The sequence below is a fragment of the Caretta caretta genome, chromosome 9 (genome assembly GCF_965140235.1).
Source record: "Caretta caretta isolate rCarCar2 chromosome 9, rCarCar1.hap1, whole genome shotgun sequence".
Classification (NCBI taxonomy): domain Eukaryota; kingdom Metazoa; phylum Chordata; order Testudines; family Cheloniidae; genus Caretta; species Caretta caretta.
The window spans coordinates 61,935,630-61,958,592 of record NC_134214.1 but is presented as its reverse complement, the minus strand read 5'-3'; the positions used below and the strand labels follow the sequence as shown (position 1 = coordinate 61,958,592).

Here is a 22,963-nt window from a genome sequence, read left to right as displayed (position 1 = left end):
TACGAAATAGTGACCCTGTAGGGCCCAGTAAGGACTGTTTCTTAAGGGGATTCCTGGGATATTTAAGGCTGCTTTTCCAAACAGTTTATATGCCCCTAAGGGGGCTTTTTATTCTTTGATTGGGTACAAGTGGGGGTGTTTCTAGTTGTGCCATTTACAGTACACTTGCCATAGGGACCACTGCAAACCCACCCTTGGCCTGCTACATTGGAGATATTAACTGAACAGCAAGTTATATTTCCAAACCCTTCTTTTGTGGTACGATTATTCGTAAGAGCTTTCCCAAAAGGGGAGGAACCATTACACCCACACTGCTGACCTCCCCTCTTGGTCTTTATCCAATACCCATCAGCCCACTGTGTAATAACACAGGAGCTCTTTCCCACAGGACGCCCATAGTGATCAGATTGGTTTTGGGTGAAACAAAATACTCCCTCAGTGAGTACTGCAATTGAATACTCCTGGTAGGTGGCTTGCTGTAAACAGGTCTTGTTCCAGAACGGTGAGTTCGTTTTTTCCTGCTTTTTAGTGGCGGCTAATTCTGCTAGGTTTAAAGGCAGCATGTCAAGGGGCATTCCCGTTTTGGGGGACAGTGGAGTTGGAGCACATACCCAGCAATCAGTCTGGTTTGTTAAAGTAGCAACATGGTGCGCAAGTAAAACAAAGGAGTTATGCTCCCGATATGCACAGTTTGGAAATACCAATACAGAGAATAACAATATTATCCAATTAATTATTACCAGAGTTTTTTTAGCCCAGGGTCTCCAGTACCTGGGTGGGCCCATTTTGGCATTAAGGTGCCCACTATTTGTGTCTTTTAAACAGTAGCTTTAGCCCGAGATCGTTACTAGATGAGGAGTCAGCAGGTTGGACGGTCCACTGTTCTGCTGACGAGGGGGCGGGTACTGCCTTCAGATGACAGTGATGGATCCAGTTTTTGTGTCCCTCGACCTTTGCCGCCTTATGGAAGATGAGCAGGACGGTATAGGGTCCTTTTTACTTTTCCTGGAGAGGCTTGTCTTTCCAGGTACAAACAAGCATGGAGTCGCTGGGCTGTAAGGAGTGGACGGGAGAGTCCAAGGGGAGAGGCTGGGAATCCTTAGTATACCTGTGAAGAGACAAGAGAACAGCAGACAGGGAACACATATACTATGACAAAAAACCATTACCCAACTCCCATACCCCTGACAGAACCGGGGTGCCATTCATAGGCCATGCCCTTTCAAACATAATTTCAAAGGGACTAAGCCCTAATTTACCCTTCGGGAGAGTGCGGACACGGAGCAGGACGAAGGGCAAAGCATCAGGCCACTGCAAGGAGGCCTCTTGGCACACTTTTGAGAGATGTCGTTGAAAGGTCTGATTGGTACGCTCCACTACCCCACTGGCTTGCAGTCTCCAAGGCGTATGGAGTTTCCAGGGGATCTGTAAGGCATTTGAGATGCTTTGGATGATTTTTGACGTGAAGTGTGTCCCACTGTCAGATTCCATTCACTGGGGGAGTTCAAAGCGAGGAGTGATCTCCTTAACAAACTTGAGGGCCACTGTTCTGGCAGTGCAATTACAGCATGGGAAGGCTTCTGGCCATCCGCTGAACCGATCCACTAAGACAAGGAGATATTTGAACCCTTGGGTTCGGAGGAACTCATTAAAATCTATTTGCCACACCCGTTCGGGGCCCACAGTGGGTTCTAGGGCAGCTGGTGGCACAGGATGTCCCGGTCGGGGGTTATTCTTTTGGCAGACTAAGCAGTCCACTTGTACCTGGGCAGCCAGGGGTCGGAGTCCGGATGTGATAAAGTATTTTCCCATTAGTTGGATAAGTGCTTCCCTGCCAGCGTGAGTGGTTTGATGTAGTTTCTGCAACACCGGCCGGATCAGGCCCTCCGGTAGGAGGACCTTCCCTTCCGGGGAATGGAGCCATCCCTCCTTTTCCCAGAAACCGAGTTTGTCAGTTAGCTGTCTTTTCTCCCCAGAGTACTGAGGGGTTGGAAGCTCCCCTAATGATGGGATAAGGGCATACATATGGGCGTTCTCAGTCTGAGGGGATGGCAGGGTGGCAGCATGCTTAGCCTCTCTATCTGCCCGGGCGTTACCTCTGGCCACATCTTGATTTTCTCTTTGATGGGCTTTACAGTGTACCACCGCCACTTCCGAGGGGAGTTGTACGGCTTCTAGGAGCCGGAGGATTTGGTGCCAGTACTTGACTGGGGAGCCTTGGGCTGTCAGCATTCCCCTTTGCTTCCATAGGCCAGCGTGAGCATGCAGCACTCCAAAAGCATACGTTGAATCGGTAAAAATGTTGACCCGCTTTCCTTTTGACAGTTCGAGTGCACGGGTCAGGGCTACTAGTTCGGCAAGCTGGGCAGAGGTCCCTGCGGGCAAACCTTCGGCTTCCACAGTGTCATGGAGGGTCACAAAAGCATAACCTGCCCTGCTTTGCCCATCTATTACAGTACTGCTACCATTAGTGTACCACTCATAATTTGCATTTGGGAGGGGTACATCCTTTAAGTCCGGACGGCTGGAGTATTGGGCATCTATGATCTCTAAACAGTCGTGTTCCTGTTCCTCTGTTTCTGGCAAGAGGGTTAAGGGAGGGGCAAGGCTGTAAGGTGACTTCAGGGTTCTCTAACAGCTTAGCCTGACACCGAGCAATCCAAGCCTGGGTGAGCCAGAGCCCACCCTTTGTGTCTAGCAGGGCTCGGACCATATGGGGAGTATAGATTTGCATAACCCCTTCCAATGTTAGCTTCTCGGCTTCCTCAAGCACTAGGGCAGTAGCTGTGACTGCCCGTAAACATGCCGGCCAACCCTTTGCAACCTGATCCAGTTGCTTAGAAAAATAAGCCACAGGACGTTTCCAGGTCCCCAACAACTGGGTTAGCACTCCCAGGGCCACCCCTTTTTGTTCGTGTATATACAATTGAAATGGCTTAGAGAGATCCGGCAGGCCCAGAGCTGGAGCTTTTATCAGCTTTCTTTTTAAGATTTTAAATGCCCTGTCGGCCTCTGGGGTCCAATAAAAGGGGTCATGATCTGCTCCTTTTACACAGTCGTACAGGGGTTTAGCCCATAGTCCAAAATCTGGGATCCATATCCTGCAAAAGTCTGCCATACCCAGAAAAGCTCTGAGCCGTTTACGAGTGCTTGGGGTAGGGACTTAACAGATAGCTTCCTTTCTTTCACTTGAAAGGTGACGCTCCCCTTGCCTTAGCTGTAACCTGATTTCGCTCTACCTCAGACAACAGGGTTCTCAGGAGGATATTACAGTTGTCCCAATCCGGCTTGTGACTACTGAGGCACTCCTCAAAGACTGAAATAAACCAGCTTGGGTTCGTGGAGAATTCCCCAGTCTGTGTTGTAAAAGCTGCTAAGTCTATTGGATTGAATGGCACATGGGTGTAAACTTGCATGGTGGTAGCCTGATGTCCGTCTGCCCCTGGGCAAGCCACAACAGTCTCGGTAATCAAAGGATAGAGTCCCACCAAGGGGGCAATCTCTGTAACCTGAGGCATCCTACCCTTATAAGGTGGGAGTGTGGGGGCCAAAGGGGACACTAGATCTGCCATTAGAGTGGGGGTGGGGGTCTGGGGACTAACAGTAGCTGCTACCAAACCAGTCGGAGTCAAATTACATTGCTGTAAAATACCTGTTCAAGTACATAAAGCCAGAAACAAATGCGCATACATATGTTCATTCCATTTTTTTGTTTGCTGACAGAACAGGAGTAACTGGAGGATCGTGTTGTAATTAATTGACCCTCCCTGTGGCCACCTCTCCTGGTCCTCCAGTTGATATTGAGGCCAGTCAACCATACAGAATTGTTTTAATTGACTCTTAGTCATTGGATCCGAACCAAATACCTTCCAGTTTGCTAGGATACACTCTAAGGGCGTACACTGTGCCCTACCTCGCGAGCTCTGTCCCTGTCTCATACCTACAGGGTAACTCTGGGCGTCCCCAGGTTCCAACAGAGCATACAATCCAGATTTCAAGAGGTTCCTACCTTATCCAAAAAGAAAAGGAGTACTTGTGGCACCTTAGAGACTAACCAATTTATTTGAGCATGAGCTTTCGTGAGCTACAGCTCACTTCATCGGATGCATGCCGTGGAAACTGCAGCAGACTTTATTTATACACAGAGAATATGAAAAAATACCTCCTCCCACCCCACTGTCCTGCTGGTAATAGCTTATCTAAAGTGATCATCAGGTGGGCCATTTCCAGCACAAATCCAGGTTTTCTCACCCTCCACCCCCCCACTCAAATTCACTCTCCTGCTGGTGATAGCCCAGCCAAAGTGACAACTCTTTACACAATGTGCATGATAATAAAGTTGGGCCATTTCCTGCACAAATCCAGGTTCTCTCACCCCCTCACCCCCCTCCCAAAAACCACACACACAAACTCACTATCCTGCTGGTAATAGCTCATCCAAAGTGACCATTCTCCCTACAATGTGCATAATTAAGGTGGGCCATTTCCAGCACAAATCCAGGTTTTCTCACATCCCCCCCACCCCCATACACACACAAACTCACTCTCCTGCTGGTAATAGCTCATCCAAACTGACCACTCTCCAAGTTTAAATCCAAGTTAAACCAGAACATCTGGGGGGGGGGGGTAGGAAAAAACAAGAGGAAATAGGCTACCTTGCATAATGACTTAGCCACTCCCAGTCTCTATTTAAGCCTAAATTAATAGTATCCAATTTGCAAATGAATTCCAATTCAGCAGTTTCTCGCTGGAGTCTGGATTTGAAGTTTTTTTGTTTTAAGATAGCGACCTTCATGTCTGTGATTGCGTGACCAGAGAGATTGAAGTGTTCTCCGACTGGTTTATGAATGTTATAATTCTTGACATCTGATTTGTGTCCATTTATTCTTTTACGTAGAGACTGTCCAGTTTGACCAATGTACATGGCAGAGGGGCATTGCTGGCACATGATGGCATATATCACATTGGTGGATGTGCAAGTATACGAGCCTCTGATAGTGTGGCTGATGTTATTAGGCCCTGTGATGGTGTCCCCTGAATAGATATGTGGGCACAATTGGCAACGGGCTTTGTTGAAAGGATAAGTTCCTGGGTTAGTGGTTCTGTTGTGTGGTATGTGGTTGTTGGTGAGTATTTGCTTCAGATTGCGGGGCTGTCTGTAGGCAAGGACTGGCCTGTCTCCCAAGATTTGTGAGAGTGTTGGGTCATCCTTTAGGATAGGTTGTAGATCCTTAATAATGCGTTGGAGGGGTTTTAGTTGGGGGCTGAAGGTGACGGCTAGTGGCGTTCTGTTATTTTCTTTGTTAGGCCTGTCCTGTAGTAGGTAACTTCTGGGAACTCTTCTGGCTCTATCAATCTGTTTCTTTACTTCAGCAGGTGGGTATTGTAGTTGTAAGAAAGCTTGACAGAGATCTTGTAGGTGTTTGTCTCTGTCTGAGGGGTTGGAGCAAATGCGGTTGTATCGCAGAGCTTGGCTGTAGACGATGGATCGTGTGGTGTGGTCAGGGTGAAAGCTGGAGGCATGCAGGTAGGAATAGCGGTCAGTAGGTTTCCGGTATAGGGTGGTGTTTATGTGACCATTGTTTATTAGCACTGTAGTGTCCAGGAAGTGGATCTCTTGTGTGGACTGGACCAGGCTGAGGTTGGTGGTGGGATGGAAATTGTTGAAATCATGGTGGAATTCCTCAAGGGCTTCTTTTCCCTGGGTCCAGATGATGAAGATGTCATCAATATAGCGCAAGTAGAGTAGGGGCTTTAGGGGACGAGAGCTGAGGAAGCGTTGTTCTAAATCAGCCATAAAAATGTTGGCATACTGTGGGGCCATGCGGGTACCCATAGCAGTGCCGCTGATCTGAAGGTATACATTGTCCCCAAATGTGAAATAGTTATGGGTAAGCACAAAGTCACAAAGTTCAGCCACCAGGTTAGCCGTGACATTATCGGGGATAGTGTTCCTGACGGCTTGTAGTCCATCTTTGTGTGGAATGTTGGTGTAGACGGCTTCTACATCCATAGTGGCCAGGATGGTGTTATCAGGAAGATCACCGATGGATTGAAGTTTCCTTAGGAAGTCAGTGAGTTTGGATAGTGAGTTTGTGTGTGTGGTTTTTGGGAGGGGGGTGAGGGGGTGAGAGAACCTGGATTTGTGCAGGAAATGGCCCAACTTTATTATCATGCACATTGTGTAAAGAGTTGTCACTTTGGCTGGGCTATCACCAGCAGGAGAGTGAATTTGAGTGGGGGGGTGGAGGGTGAGAAAACCTGGATTTGTGCTGGAAATGGCCCACCTGATGATCACTTTAGATAAGCTATTACCAGCAGGACAGTGGGGTGGGAGGAGGTATTTTTTCATATTCTCTGTGTATAAATAAAGTCTGCTGCAGTTTCCACGGCATGCATCCGATGAAGTGAGCTGTAGCTCACAAAAGCTCATGCTCAAATAAATTGGTTAGTCTCTAAGGTGCCACAAGTACTCCTTTTCTTTTTGCGAATACAGACTAACACGGCTGTTACTCTGAAACCTACCTTATCCAAGAGACCGGTTCCCCACTGTCACCCGCAGCTGCTTCTCCACTATATGAGTGCGTTGCACCGTTGTGCCCTCCGGGGTCCATCAAATCGCATCTCCTCCGAGGTCCCCGATGAACTCACTGGTGTGCACTGGGCGTCGGTTGTTGCCGTAATCCTCGACCGCCAGGAGGGGTCCGGCCAAGGCTAAATAGCAGCCTCGTCGCCCACCCAGGGACGCCAAAAGCTGTTGCCGGCACAGAGTGCCCGAGGCAAGCAACAGCAGGGTTCATTGCCCAGTGTGAGTCGCCCAATAATCACAACGGGGTGGAGAAGCGGAAAAGTTTATTTGAAACTTCAAGTGGTACAGGGAGACATTAATCTCAAATCCCGCACCCAGAGCAGGAAGTTACACAGGCTTTTATACATCCTTTTTTTTTAGCATACTTATTTAATAACAAGCTGCCCTAAGTATCCATATAGCCAGCCAATCCGATATACCAGCTTGTGCCTTTTTTCTTTGTACCATCTGTTAAACTATATATGGAGTTGTTTTGTTCAGCATTGTTTTGCCATATCTGCCCTGTCTGGCCTTGTTCAGTTTCAGTCAGTCTGCGCTTGCAACATATTGTTGCAGAATGCTCAGCATGACTGCTGCGAGTGCCTCCAGGCGGGGGGGCCAAGGTCACTTGGGCCTAGTGCGAGGGGGCTTCATCGACCCTCATGGTCTTCCATCCCCTCGAGTTACCTAGTGGCCATGCCCAGTGCCCCTAACATTGCCAACAGATCAGATACGAGGGAGCAGATGGTGAAGCTGATCTTTCCTGAGAATGACAAATACTTGTTTGTGTTGGGGTTTTTTTTTCATTGTCATGGCTGCCTCTGCACTCCTGGGACTGCAAAGGTCAAAGTGCTGCTGGAAAGGCCCTTCTGGAACCCTAGCCAGGAAGAGGAAGTGTTGGAAATCTCATATGTGATTTCCAGCCAAAGTTTTCAGGCCCAAGATATTCAGAGATGGAACCAAAATGAACCTATGGACCTTCTAAACCTATGGACTTATGTGCTCATCACTGATGATGTCATGGTATACTTGAATCACCTCCCTCTGATGGAGTTCTGAGCTCCCTAACCATCCCCTTCATCCCCTACCTGGCCTGTGGCCCTGTGGTACACCGAACACCCTTCCCACTGAGCAGGGCTGGAAGGGAAGCCCTCTGGAGCTCATTAACACTCTTCTCTACAGAGCCAGAAGAGGACACTGTTGAGCAACATGAGGCAATTGTGAGTCTTTCCAGTTGGACTTAAGGGTTTAAAGGAGGCCAAGGACATAATTTAACATCATGGGGGTTGGCCACTTGGCCAATGAGAGCTGTCCTGAAGAGGAGGAAAGGATCCAGACTGCGTTTTTTGAGAGGGGCCAGTTTTCAACCCACTTTGAACTCACTGGTATAAATGACTATTCAAGGTGCATAACAACCATGAATCCAGAACCTCTCCATTGGGACTCCCTATTAGATGTCCTTGGGGAAGAGGTCTGGGATACTTAGGTACCTTTCTGGGTTAACCATCTTCAGAAACGCCTCACCTTGGACTTTATCTTCTTCAGAGATGCCTGCTTGTTATGTAACCTGGTGAAGGAATGGGGCCCACTTCATCCCAGGGGCATTATTATTAGCATACTATTAGCATATTATTAGCACCTAGTAGCCCTAGTCCTGGACCTGGACCCCATTGTGCTAGGTGCTGTACAAACACAGAACAAAAGGCCCCAAAGAGTTTACATTCAAAGTGCAATCCTATTGAAACCGTCCCACAGATGAATTTTGATGTTATCTATGACCTCTCTCCTATTTGAGACATGGGCAGCTCTTGTGGAAGGTATGAACAATTCCCTACATTCTTGAGGGGTATCTGGATAACAGATTAGGGCACTGTTGTGGAGGAAAAATTCAGTGGACCCAAGTAGTCCTAAACTTCCCAAGTAGGCCTAAAACTTTGGTCAAGCTAACTGTGTATATGAAGCATAAGAAAAAAGTGTGGAAAATTCCATTGTAAGGCAATTGCAGCAGCACAGCTTAAGAAATGTTAACCGCAAAAGAACACCTGTCAATAACAGGAAAAGCTTGTTTTCCTATATTCCAAATAAGGTAATTAAGTCGAAAGTCTGTGTAATTTGTCTGTGGTTTTAAGCTTTAAAAAGCTGTGTGTGCTTTGCATCGGGGGGGGGGGGGAGCTACTTAGAGCTGTTACCCCCCTGCGCTTGTAATCAATAATGGAGCCTCAGGCATGGTTCTGAGCCAAACACAACGCGTGGTTAATTTTTCCACCACACTTTGAAGTGTTTAAATTCATTTCAGAGCCATGGTTCCTGGTTTGCAGATGGTCTGATATCACCATGCATTGTAATGCTGTTCAGTGTTACAAGCTGTATATTTTATTAGAAATGTTTTATTGGTTTTTTGAAAAATCAGTAAAAAAAACCAGTTACAGTGAGAAACTCTGCAAAATAAATTAACTAAGTCAATGATACAACATTCTGTCTTTGCCTCTCTCAACAAGTCAAGAAGGCCTAATTGTGCTCTCAGTAGTGTAACAAAGTGGGAACTGTTGTAATATTTTTTATGAATCCTATGTGTGTCTCAGTTTCCCCATATGCCACATTGTTATCCAGTCGCAGGGAAGGGATTAAATTTGCTCTCAGGGCAGACTAAGCTACATAGGTGAGTGTCAACTCCCTGCCGGGAGGGGATGGAGAGTTGGAACTGGTTGAACCTGACCCAAATCAACAAGGGGGCCAGAGAGACAATGCAAGCTCCAATGATTCATGGATTTCCCTGTCTCTCAGCAGGGAAGCTGAGCAAAGCCCCCAGGTTAAGAACAAAAGCCTGAGAGGTGTGAGGTGGGGGATATGCGAAAATGGAGCCTCACTACAGCTTGGTTGGGCTCTGAGCTAACCAGAATGGACTCTGTTTTAACCTTTATTTCTCTGTGCTAACCTAAGGACTTCTTATGGTGTGTTCTAGTTTACTGATAAACTCGACTATTTTGACAACACTGCCTGACTGTCACTGTAAACACTGGGTGAGGTGCACTAATCCCTGAGGCGTGTACAACTCTCTACCAGGAGTCTATTTCAGCAGTTGCACTTGCTGGATGGAGCTCAGGATGTGAAGCAGGAGTGCTGGAGCCCCAGAGACTCAGTCTAAGGAGGCAGTGAAGCCACCTGGCCTACCACGATGGAAGAGTGAGACCCCTTGGGGGTCTGGCACATCAGATGTGTTCCTCCAAGAGACTTTTCCAAAGCTGCGGGTGTAGCACCGATCCTCTGGATTTGTGAAATGTATACTACTATAATTCCACAGACCTCACTGAATTTAACACCCAGTTCAAAGACCAATCAAACTCCCACTGAAGTCAGCAAGGTCCTTTCCATTGACATTAGCTGGAGTTTGATCAAGTCTTCACACCGATCAAAGTGAGATCAGAATCAGGCTCAAGAGTTGTTTGGCTGGAAAGAGGAAGGGCAGGTGAAGGCAACAATAACGGCTGAATTTCCATATCCAGCTAGGGTTCATCCTGTGAACAATTTCTCATGTGAGTTTGAATCTCCTGTTCTCCTCCCCTAGCTCAGCATCCACTACTCCATATAGAACCTGCACCAGAGACATGAAACTTGCTGTACAAATGTGCATCATTACAGTATACAATGAAAGCCACAGATTTGGCTCAACAGAAACGTTTCATGAATTCATGTTGAAAAAAACTGAAATGCTTGATTCTGACATTTTCAAAGTGAAACGTTTTGATTCTTCAGTTCGAAACAACTTTGCATTTCTAAATTTATCTCAGTTTTATTTTTAAAAGTTGAAACAAAACATTTCATTCTAAAAATTAAAATGTCCGTTTTGACCTGAAACATTTGTTTGGTTCGGCCAGCAAACTGAAAAATCAATACAAGGGTCTGGCTCTGCATTCTCAGGTTTAAGTGCATTTGATCCTTCAAAAATGTGCCTGCAGTGTAGACACTGTCAGCTCCCAGGGCGATATCATTCCCTCAGAAAGGAGAGTCTTTCCTGAAACTCCACTACTTCTGCAATCTTCATTTTGAGCCAAGTAGCTAAACTTTAGGTACCTGTCTTTCTTGGAAGAAGGTGCCAACATCCAGGGACATCTCCTATCAACCTTGATATTTACACTGTACTCATGACTCCTGGATTCAAGCCTCTGAAAAGATCTATTTTGGGGAGGGGGGCAGGGTTCACCACTTGTTTCATGTAGGGTTCCCTCCTAAACAAATCAATATAAGTAACATAAACAGAAAGACTTTCCCAAATCAGAGGCCATATGACCAGTCTTCAAATTGGGGTGAAGAATAAACCCTTGAAGAGGGACCTGGGGCCAGTAAATCACTCCAGTAAGACTGTTTGATCATAGATCGTATTTGGTGAAATCTGGTGGACTCCAAAGATGAAAACTAACAGTGTACGTTCCTGGGTTATAAATCACCCCCAGGCAGGGACAGTTCAGCAATATCCGTAGAAGGGTGGATTCACTGCACCTAAGACCGGGATCTCTCTTCCATCCTCTATTTTTATCTGCATGTCACTTACTGGAAAGCCCTTCCCTGGTGAATGTGTAACTGGGTTGCTCAGAGCTTTGCTCCCTCTTCATCAGCGCTGAACACACTGTTAGTGAATGATGTCAATGTGCTCTCTTCTGGGCTGGCAGCATGTATCCCATTGGAGATGGCATGGGAGAGGTGCTGCTGCTTCTTCTGGCCCGCCATTGCAATGCTGCCATTGGTATGGCCCTGCATGTGTTTCCTCTGCACTTGCTCCAGTATCTGTAGTACCTAGAGTTGACAAACAGGATTGGGACTTGGATATTGAGTGGCAACAGCACTAACTTCTTTTGCCATCACAAGATACCATAGTGTTTTTAAAGCCACACTGGCTGGCCCCTCTCTCTTGCGAGTTGCACCCAGCCTTCACTTCAGCTCAAAGACTCTTGGATTGGCAGAAATGAAGAACATACACTTCAAAGTCCCAGCTGCTGACTGGCAATGGATTCCCCTCCATCTTTTAATATAATGGAATAAGGAAAACCCTTTGCACTAACGTATGAGGCACCTTTCAACCTTGGATCTCAAAGCACTTTACATAAATGTGCAAGTATCATAACCCCATGCTACAGATGGAGACGCTCTTGCACAGAGAGGGAAAGTGACTTGTCCAGGGTCACATCAGACTCAGGAACAGGACACGGGCATCCTAACTCTCAGTCCCTGGCTCTCCAGCACTAGAGTGTTGGAGATGTCTTTGCCTCCTTGTGGATCTGGGTGCCTCCCTGTCCTTCCAGTACCCACTCAGTGGAGAAGGGAAAGAGAGAGAGAAGGGGAAGAGAAATACAGAAAAGAGATGGTTTACCTGGGATTTCGGAACAATGCCGACCCTGAAGAACCCTATGTTTCCACTCTCAATCTTGGTGCAGTCCACAACAGTGGAGGCAATGTTCTCTGGAGAAGGCCCATCGCATAGAACTGCATCCACCTTGATAGTAAGCAACACTCATATTACGGGACCCTTCTCAGGCAGTTGGTTAAAGGGGGGAGAGTTCCCCTTTCTCAATGGATTTAGCATTACCTACAGCCATGCTACAGATTCCCATCCCCTCCCTCTCCTTTTTCCACCTTGCATTGGCCAAAGTCACCAGAAATCCCTGGTGATTTCCAGAAGTCACCCAGTGATCTTGGGTGACTTTGACCAATGCAAAGTGGAATTAGTTCACTAAGTAAAACTCAAGGGCCAGATCCTCAGCTGGTGTAGATCGGCACCATTCCATTTACCTTAACGGAGCTATGCTGGTTTACATCCGCTGAGCATCTCTAAGGTTGCCTTTGTATGCGTAGGATGTCAGAATGGTCAGATGTGAGAATGGTGAAAGAACAGTGGTCCCCCTTACTCTGAGCCTAAGTCATCCTCACATGAACTTGCCATTAACTTGTCTCAAGTTCTGTATTTTCAGTGGGAAATATCCAGTACATTCATGGGATTACTTAAGGCATTAACTCTGCTTTCAGAGTTTAAAAACTGGAAAATACAAGGATCTGGTAATTTAATTGGCAGTGCTCATGGAAGAGGAGAGTCCCCTAAGATTCAGAACGTTTTATAACTCCCAATGGTTCTAGTCTCTACAGCATTGGTCATAGACTTAGAACTTTAGTTCTGAAAACTAAAACAAAAGACAACAAGGGTTCTAGAATCTTTGACATCCCCAAGGGTTCTGGAACATTAGAATGTCAGGGGCTTTAACACTTCTAGGTCCAGAAATTTCCTGGTGCAATTTCCTGGTGCAAGTGCTGGAGGAGCCAACTAGGAGGAGAGCTTTTCTTGACCTGCTGCTCACAAACCGGGAAGAATTAGTAGGGGAAGCAAAAGTGGATGGGAATCTGGGAGGTAGTGACCATGAGTTGGTCGAGTTCAGCAGAATACGGACCCTGGACTTCAGGAAAGCAGACTTTGACTCCCTCAGGGAACTGATGGTAGGATCCCCTGGGGGAATAACATGAGGGGGAAAGGAGTCCAGGAGAGCTGGCTGTATTTCAAAGAATCCCTATTGAGGTTATAGGGACAAACCATCCCAATGTGTCGAAAGAATAGTAAATATGGCAGGCGATCAGCTTGGCTTAACAGTGAAATCCTTGCGGATCTTAAACATAAAAAAGAAGCTTACAAGATGTGGAAGATTGGACAAATGACCAGGGAAGAGTATAAAAATGTTGCTCGGGCATGTAGGAATGAAATCAGGAGGGCGAAATCACACCTGGAGCTGCAGCTAGCAAGAGATGTTAAGAGTAACAAGAAGGGTTTCTTCAGGTATGTTGGCAACAAGAAGAAAGCCAAGGAAAGTGTGGGCCCCTTACTGAATGAGGGAGGCAACCTAGTGACGGAGGATGTGGAAAAAGCTAATGTACTCAATGCTTTTTTTGCCTCTGTCTTCACGAACAAGGTTAGCTCCCAGACTGCTGCACTGGGCAACACAGCATGGGGAGTAGGTTGCCAGCCCTCTGTGGAGAAAGAAGTGGTTAGGGACTATTTAGAAAAGCTGGACGTGCACAAGTCCATCGGGCCGGATGCGTTGCATCCGAGAGTGCTAAAGGAGTTGGCGGCTGTGATTGCAGAGCCATTGGCCATTATCTTTGAAAACTCATGGCGATAGGGGGAAGTCCCAGAAGATTGGAAAAAGGCTAATGTAGCGCCCATCTTTAAAAAACGGAAGAAGGATGATCCTAGGAACTACAGGCCGGTCAGCCTCACCTCAGTCCCCGGAAAAATCATGGAGCAGGTCCTCAAGGAATCAATTCTGAAGCACTTAGACGAGAGGAAAGTGATCAGGAACAGTCAGCATGGATTCACCAAGGGAAAGTCATGCCTGACTAATCTAATTGCCTTCTATGATGAGATAACTGGTTCTGTGGATGAAGGGAAAGCAGTGGACTTGTTATTCCTCGACTTTAGCAAAGCTTTTGACACGGTCTCCCACAGTATTCTTGTCAGCAAGTTAAAGAAGTATGGGCTGGATGAATGCACTATAAGGTGGGTAGAAAGTTGGCTAGATTGTCGGGCTCAACGGGTAGTGATCAATGGCTCCATGTCTAGATGGCAGCCGGTATCAAGTGGAGTGCCCCAAGGGTCAGTCCTGGAGCCGGTTTTGTTCAATATCTTCATAAATGATCTGGAGGATGGTGTGGATTGCACTCTCAGCAAATTTGCGGATGATACTAAACTAGGAGGAGTGGTAGATACGGTGGCAGGTAGGGATAGGATACAGGGGGACCTAGACAAATTGGAGGATTGGGCCAAAAGAAATCTGATGAGGTTCAACAAGGATAAGTGCAGGATTCTGCACTTAGGACGGAAGAATCCAATGCACCGCTACAGATTAGGGACCGAATGGCTAGGCAGCAGTTCTGCGGAAAAGGACCTAAGGGTGACAGCGGACGAGAAGCTGGATATGAGTCAGCAGTGTGTTCTTGTTGCCAAGAAGGCCAATGGCATTTTGGGATGTATAAGTAGGGGCATAGCCAGCAGATCGAGGGACGTGATCGTTCCACTCTATTCGACATTGGTGAGGCCTCATCTGGAGTACTGTGTCCAGTTTTGGGCCCCACACTACAAGAAGGATGTGGAAAAATTGGAAAGAGTCCAGCGGAGGGCAACAAAAATGATTAGGGGACTGGAACACATGATTTATGAGGCGAGGCTGAGGGAACTGGGATTGTTTAGTCTGCAGAAGAGAAGAATGAGGGGGGATTTCATAGCTGCTTTCAACTACCTGAGAGGTGGTTCCAAAGAGGATGGTTCAAGACTATTCTCAGTGGTAGAAGATGACAGGACAAGGAGTAATGGTCTCAAGTTGCAGTGTGGGAGGTTTAGGTTGGATATTAGGAAAAACTTTTCCACTAGAAAGGGTGGTGAAACACTGGAATGCGTTACCTAGGGAGGTGGTAGAATCTCCTTCCTTAGAAGTTTTTAAGGTCAGGCTTGACAAAGCCCTGGCTGGGATGATTTAATTGGGGATTGGTCCTGCTTTGAGCAGGGGGTTGGACTAGATGACCTCCTGAGGTCCCTTCCAACCCTGATATTCTATGATTCTATGAATCTATGAAATGCTCTATGGCATTCACATCCTTATGGATCTGAAGAGAAACCAACTACAGTGGCGGGTCACAGACTGTGTCATGAAAAATAAAAATGTTTGTGTTTATTTTGATTCCTTATTTTTCCAGCCTTCTTTCTCTCCCTCCCTGGCCTTTCTGGGATAAGCCTCAATAAGCTTCTAATTTACAATCTATCCCTGGATTTTAGGTTTAACCACTGACTTGCCCGCTGGGAGCAAATCAATATCAACTTGCAATCACATCTCCCTCAGCTCCCATGATGAATGTGAAGAAGCACATGGTGATTACCTTGTCTCCCAGTTTGGCGTACACCTGATTGTGGTGAGTAGTGTCTGCTTCTCCAGTTGGATTGGCTGATGTGACTGCAATGGGGCCAACCTGGTAATTGAGAGCAAAATGAGAAAGTGGGTTTTGAACAGAGCTTCCAGCACAGAAACAATAATGCTCAGGGATTCGTTTCACTTTATACTTTGTTTGTTGAAACCCATTTTAACTGAAGGAGGGTGCCAGAGTGTGAGTGTGAGGACAACAGTACAGTGAGGAAGATATGAAAAATTAGGCTGAATTGAGGAGGTCTTATCGATTCTAAGGCCAGAAGGGACCCTTGTAATCAACTAGTCTGACCTCTTGGATTACACAGGCCAGAGAACTGCCCCAAAATAATTCCTGGAGCACACTTCCTCAGGAAGGAATGAAACATTTTAATTTCCTGGGACAGTAAATTACACTGGAACCCCAATGTAAATATGGGCAGCAAGCAAATTATCAAAGGAGCAGGCAGGGTGTCATGGTTTCTTCAGCAAAGGCCCACAGACACAGCAGTGGGGAAGGGGTCTGATTTGTGGAAGGTCAGGATCAGGTTCCAAATAAATTGCCTTAGTACAGGAACACCAGCCATCACACTGTTCTGGGCAATCAATGTGGCCCCACTTGGAGCTGTATCAATGGGGCATAGGTGCAAAGGTCAGCATTGCTGTAGGAAGTTTCCCACGTGCAGCGCTCTGTACACTGGGCCTGGCCACTAGGTAACTCGAGGGGATGGAAGACCACAAGTGTCGATGAAGCCCCCTCACACTAGGCCCAAGTGTCCTTGGCCCACCCCCCCGCCTGGAGGCACTCATAGCAGTTATGCTGAGGATCTGCATAAGTATGCTGAAAAAAGGATGTATAATTTCCTGCTCTGGGTGCAGGATTTGAGATTCTATTCTCCCTGTACCTTGTTTGCAGCTGCAAATAAACTTTTCTGCTTCTCCACCCCGTTGTGATTATTGGGTGACGCACACCGGGCAATGAACCTTGCCGTTGTTCGCCTCTGGCACTGGGTGCCAGCAACAGCTTTTGGCGTCCCTGGGTGGGCGACGAGGCCTCTATTTAGCCTTGCCCGGACCCCTCCTGGAGGTCGAGGATTGCGGCGAGAACCGACGCCCAGTGTGCACCGGTGAGTTCATCGGGGGCCTCGGAGGAGACGCGATTTGATCGCCCCCGGAGGGCACAACAGTGCAACGCACTCATATAGTGGAGAAGCAGCTGTGGGTGACGGTGGGGAACCGGTCCCTTGGACATAGGGGAGGAGCAGCTGCGGGCAATGGTGGGGAACCGGTCCCTTGGATAAGGTAGGAACCTTTTGAAATCCAGATTGTATGCTCTATTGGAACCTGGGGACGCCAAGAGTTACCCTGTAAGTATGGGACAGGGACAGAGCTCGGGGGTTAGGGCACAGTGTACGCCCCTAGAATGCATTCTAGCAAACTGGAAAGTGTTTGGATCAGATCCAATGACAAAAAGCAAATTGAAAAGGTTTTGTACAGTAGACTCGCCTCAATATCGGCTAGAGGACCAGGAATGGTGGCCACCGGGAGGGTCAATTAATTATAATATGATCCTCCAATTAGTTTTGTTTTGTCAGTGAATGGGTAAATGGAATGAACATCTGTATGCATAAGCGTTTATGGCTTTAAGAGATAGAACAGAGCTGTAATTCTGCAGAGCTGTAATTTGACTCCGACTGGTTCGGTAGCAGCTAATGTTAGTCCCCAGACCTCCACCCCCACTGTAATGGCAGATCCGGAGTCCCCTTTGGCCCCCACGACCCCACCTTATAAGAGTAGGATGCCTTGGGTTACAGAGATTGCCCCCTCGGTGGGACTCTATCCTTTGATTACCAAGACTGTTGTGGCTTGCCCAGGGGCAGACGGACATCAGGCTACCACCATGCAAGTTTACACCCATGTGCCATTCAATCCAATAGACTTAGCAGCTTTTAAAACACAGGCTGGGGAATTCTCCACGAACCCAACCTGGTTTATTTCAGTCTTTGAGGGGTGTCTCAGTAGTCACAAGCCGGATTGAAACAATTGTAATATCCTCCTGAGAACTCTGTTGTCTGAGGTGGAGCGGAATCAGGTTACAGCTGAGGCAAGAGGAGCATCAGCTTTCAAGCAAAAGAAAGGAAGCTATCTGTCAAGTCCCTACCGCAAGCACTCGTAAACGGCTCAGAGCTTTTCTGGGTATGGCAGGCTTCTGCAGGATATGGATCCCAGAGTTTGGACTATGGGCTAAACTCCTGTACGACTGTGTAAAAGGGAACGGATCACGATCTCTTTCACTGGTCCCCAGAAGCCGACAGGGCATTTAAAATCTTGAAAAGGAAGTTGATGGAAGCCCCGGCTCTGGGCCTGCCGGATCTCTCTTAGCTGTTTCAGTTGTATGTACATGAACGAAAGGGGGTGGCCCTAGGAGTGCTCAAACAGCTGTTAGGAGCATGGAGACGTCCCGTGGCTTATTTTTCTAAGCAACTGGATCACGTTGCAAAGGGTTGGCCGGCATGTTTACGGGTGGTCGCAGCTACTGCCCTAGTGCTTAAGAAAGCTGAGAAGCTAACATTGGGAGAGGATATGTAAATCTATACTCCCCATATGGTCCGAGCCCTGCTAGACACAAAGGGTGGGCTCTGGCTCACCCAGGCTCGGAATGCTCGGTATCAGGCTAAGCTGTTAGAGAGCTCTGAAGTCACCTTACAGCCTTGCCCCTCCCTTAACCCAGCCATCCTCTTGCCAGAAACAGAGGAACAGGAACATGACTGTTTAGAGATCATAGATGCCCAGTACTCCAGCCTCTGGATTTAAAGGATGTACCCCTCCCAAATGCAGATTATGAGTGGTACACTGATGGTAGCAGTACTGTAATAGATGGGCAAAGGAGGAAGGGTTATGCTGTTGTGACCCTCCATGACACTGTGGAAGCCGAAGGTTTGCCTGCTGGGACCTCTGCCCAGCTTGCCGAACTAGTAGCCCTGACCCATGCACTTGAACTGTCAAAAGGAAAGCGGGTCAACATTTTTACTGATTCAAAATATGCTTTTGGTGTGCTGCATGCTCATGCTGGCCTATGGAAGCAAAGGGGAATGCTGACAGCCCAAGGCTCCCCAGTCAAGTACTGGCACCAAATCCTCCGGCTCCTAGAAGCCGTACAACTTCCCTCGGAAGTGGCGGTGGTACACTGTAAAGCCCATCAAAGAGAAAATCAAGATGTGGCCAGCGGTAATGCTAGGGCAGATAGAGAGGCTAAGCATGCTGCCACCCTGCCATCCCCTCAGACTGAGAACGCCCATATGCATGCCCTTATCCCATCAGTAGGGGAGCTTCCAACCCCTCAGTACTCTGGGGAGGAGAGACAGCTAACTGACAAACTTGGTCTCCAGGAAAAGGAGGGATGGCTCCATTCCCCGGAAGGGAAGGTCCTTCTACCAAAGGGCGTGATCCGGCCAGTATTACAGAAACTGCACCAAACCACTCGTGCTGGCAGGGAAGCACTTATCCAACTAATGGGAAAATATTTTATCACATCCAGACTCCGACCCCTGGCTGCCCAGGTACAAGTGGACTGCTTAGTCTGCCAAAAGAATAACCCCCGACCAGGACATCCTATGCCACCAGCTGCCCTAGAACCCACTCCGGGCCCCGGATGGGTGTAGCAAATAGATTTTACTGAGTTTCCCCGGACCCAAGTGTTCAAATATCTCCTTGTCTTAGTGGATCGGTTCAACGGATGGCCAGAAGCCTTCCCATGCCGTAATTGCACTGCCAGAACAGTGGCCCTCAAGTTTGTTAAGGAGATCATTCCTCGCTTTGGACTCCCCCAGTGAATGGAATCTGACAACGGGACACACTTCACGTCAAAAATCATCCAAAGCATCTCAAATGCCTTACAGATCCCCTGGAAACGCTATACACCCTGGAGACCACAAGCCAGTGGGGTAGTGGAGAGTAACAATCAGACCCTTAAATGACGTCTCTCAAAAGTGTGCCAAGAAGCCTCACTGCAATGGCCTGATGCTTTGCCCCTCGTCCTACTCCGTATCCGCGTTCTCCCAAAGGGTAGATTAGGGCTCAGTCCCTTTGAAATTATGTTTGGAAGGGCATGGCCTATGAATGGCACCCCGGTTCTGTCAAGGGAATGGGAGTTGGGTAATGTTTTTTTGTCACAGTATATGTGTTCCCTGTCTGCTATTCTCTTGTCTCTTCACAGGTATACCAAGGATTCCCAGCCTCTCCCCTTGGACTCTCCTGTCCACTCCTTACAGCCCAGTGACTCTGTGCTTGTTCGCACCTGGAAAGACGAGTCTCTCCAGGAAAAGTGGAAAGGACCCTATACCGTCCTGCTGATCTCCCATACAACGGCAAAGATTGAGGGACACAAGAACTGGATCCATCACTCTCGTCTGAAGGCAGTACCCGCCCCCTCGTCAGCAGAACAGTGGACCATCCAACCTGCTGACTCCTCATCTAGTGACGATCTCGGGCTAAAGCTACTGTTTAAGAGACACAAATAGCGGGCACCTTAATGCTAAAATGGGCCCACCCAGATACTGGAGACCCTGGGTTGGGAAGACTCTGGTGATAATTAATTGGGTAACATTGTTATTCTCTGTATTGGTATTTCCAAACTGTGCATATCGGGAGCATAACTCCTTTGTTTCGCTTGCGCACCATGTTGCTACTTTAACAAACCAGACTGATTGCTGGGTATGTGCTCCAACTCCACTGTCCCCCAAGACGGGAATGCCCCTTGACATGCTGCCCCTGACCCTAGCAGAATTAGCCACCACCAAAGAGCAGGAAAGAATGGACTTGCCGTTCTGGAACAAGACCTCTTTACAGCAGGCCACCTATCAGGACCAGAAGTATTCAGTTGCAGTACTCACTGAGGGAGTGTTATGTTTTACCCGAAACCAATCTGATCACTATGGGCATCCTGTGGGAAAGAGCTCCTGTGTTATTACACAGTGGGCTGATGGGTATTGGATAAAGACCAAAAGGGGAGGCCATCAGTGTGGATGTAATGGTTCCTCCCCTTTTAGGGAAACTTTTACGAATAATTTTACTACAAAAGAAGGGTTTGGAAATATAACTAGCCGTCCAGTTAATATCTCCAATGTAGCAAGCCAATGGTGGGTTTGTAGTGGTCCCTATGGCGAGTGTAACTTGAACAGCACAATTAGAAACACTCCCACTTGTACCCAATCAGGAGGATGGGATGCCCCCTTAGGGGCATATGAACTGTTTGGAAAAGCAGCCAAAGCAGCCTTAAATATCCCAGGAATCCCCTTAAGAAACAGTCCTTACTGGGCCCTACAGGGTCACTATTTTGTATGTGGCCGAAAGGCTTACAAGGTGCTGCCAGCCAACTGGACGGGTAGCTGTTATATAGCTCATGGAGTTCCTCATCTGTCAATAACTGCCACACTGCCCAGAAAAAAAGATTAAAAATGCCCGAAATACCTCTGTTAAGTCCCGAGAAAAGACTCTGCGGGGACTGACTACGGCATTGGAAGGCAATATAAAGAGTCCCCTCACACAACCGAGAAGTTTGTAGGGTGCTCTGTACTGGGAATAGCGCCACTGTTTACCGGGCCATCCATGGCATGCATAGGCCGCTATACTGTAAGGCTGCAAATGGTACTTGAGAAAGTGGCCTTAGAGTTAGAGGACTCGGTTAGTGATTTAGGGTCAGCAGTAAAAACATTAAATAAAGAGGTACAGCAGCTCAGGATGTTTTCCCTCCAAAACAGGCTGGCTTTGGACTATCTCTTGGCATCCCAAGGAGGGGCTTGTGCCCTCGTCGGGCCCCGATGTTGTGTATATGTAAATGATAGCAGTTATGAGATCTATGAAAAGGTGGTACAGGCTGAGGCCCATGCCCGAGCCGGAGCACAGGTTGCCCATTCTGCCCCCGAGAGCGATTGGTTGCAAACCTTGTTTTCAGGCTGGGGTTTGTCGTTTTGGCTTGGTGGTTTATTTAGCCTGTTATTGAAACTTCTCTTTCCTGTATTGCTTGTATTAATGGTATTATGCTGTGCAGTATCATGTGTCAGGACCCTTTTGCAAAAATTAATAAGTCATTCTCTTCAAGGCTATCACAAAGTGCTTATGCAAAGTCCTATTGTAAAGAAATAAGTAGCCCAAGTGAGAAAACTCAGAGCCAAGGCTGTTGAGTGTTCTCAAAGGAGGGAGTTGTTGGGGACACTGGACATGGCCACTAGGTAACTCAAGGGGATGGAAGACCACAAGTGTCGATGAAGCCTGCTCGCACTAGGCCCAAGTGTTCTTGCCCCCCCTCCCCCGGTCTGGAGGCACTCACAGCAGTTATGCGTACTAGGCCCAAGTGTCCTTACCCCCCCCCCCCCAGCCTGGAGGCACTCACAGCAGTTATGCTGAGGATCTGCAACAATATGTTGCAAAGTCAGACTGCCTGAAACTAAACAAGGCCAAACAGGGCAGATATGGAAGAACAATGCTGAATAAAGCAGCTTTATGTATGATTTAACAGCTGGTACAGAGAACAAGGGAACTAGCTGGTAACTGGATTGGTTGGCTATATGGATACTTAGGGCAGCTTGCTATTGGATAAGTATGCTGAAGAAAGGATGTATAAAAGCCTGTGTAACTTCCTGCTCTGGGTGCAGGATTTGAGATTCTATTCTCCCTGTACCTTGTTTGCAGCTGCAAATAAACTTTTCTGCTTCTCACCCCATTGTGATTATTGGGTGATGCATACCGGGCAACGAACCTTGCTGTTGTTCGCCTCTGGCACTGGATGCTGGCAACACCACTGAATTACACCCAACCACACCTTCATTTGCTGCTGCCACCAAGAGTTCATACAGAAGACAGCAGGAGAAGTGCTCAGCACCAAGCAAGAAAGGGCAAAAGCTTTTCTACCCAGCAAAGGCCAGAGTAAATGGCCTTAAGGATGTATCAAATGGGAAAACAAAGAGCTTTCAGCATGTGGCATTGTGACATTAGAGAGAGGAGTTGCCTTGAGATGGAAGCTATGTGGATCACATCCTTGGACTGAGCTGTTTCTGTGACTTGGTACGGTAAATACAGCTGTCCACCTCTGCATTACACTAACACAGGCACATTTGGGCAGCGATGTTGTCACCCCACGTACCGCTGCTGGGGGTAATTTATGGAGCAATGGCATTGATTCCATAATTTAGGTTGAATAAGCATCATTTGTTCCACGGTCCAAAAAAGGATCATATTGCATTCAAAATATGAGGTTAGATGTAAGATGGCGGTAGAACTTTTCTAGTAAATATACAGTGAATCGGACAAGAGGGGTGAGAATTATGCATTTTCTAGGTTTCTAACATTTGGATTGTTGGGTTTTTTGAAACATTCTTGTAAGCAACTGTGCAACCAAACAACTGCTATGTGTGCCTGCAACCGTAACCTTAATGAAGTTTTTTGTGCCAGTAATAATAATACTCAT

General features: G+C 47.4%; 1 protein-coding gene and 1 long non-coding RNA gene across 3 annotated transcripts in view; one reads left to right on the top strand and one right to left on the bottom strand.

Moving 5' to 3' along the window:
• Positions 1-427: 427 nt before the first annotated feature.
• On the top strand, positions 428-22,501 carry LOC142073212 (uncharacterized). Its single transcript, XR_012669953.1, has 4 exons — positions 428-502; positions 15,375-15,508; positions 16,415-16,800; positions 19,715-22,501. It is a non-coding gene; the product is annotated as an uncharacterized LOC142073212 (long non-coding RNA).
• LOC125642918 (uncharacterized) overlaps positions 500-22,963 on the bottom strand; it is a 30,292-nt gene continuing 7,828 nt past the window's right edge. For both annotated transcript variants that reach the window (XM_048864873.2, XM_075132374.1), the window contains 4 exons: positions 15,476-15,565; positions 11,934-12,056; positions 6,526-11,359; positions 500-1,108 (listed from right to left, as the gene is read on the bottom strand). In XM_048864873.2, coding sequence (XP_048720830.2) covers positions 11,156-11,359; positions 11,934-12,056; positions 15,476-15,565 — 417 coding nt within the window. In that variant the 3' untranslated portion in view covers positions 500-1,108; positions 6,526-11,155. The remainder of the gene's footprint in view (positions 1,109-6,525; positions 11,360-11,933; positions 12,057-15,475; positions 15,566-22,963) is intronic.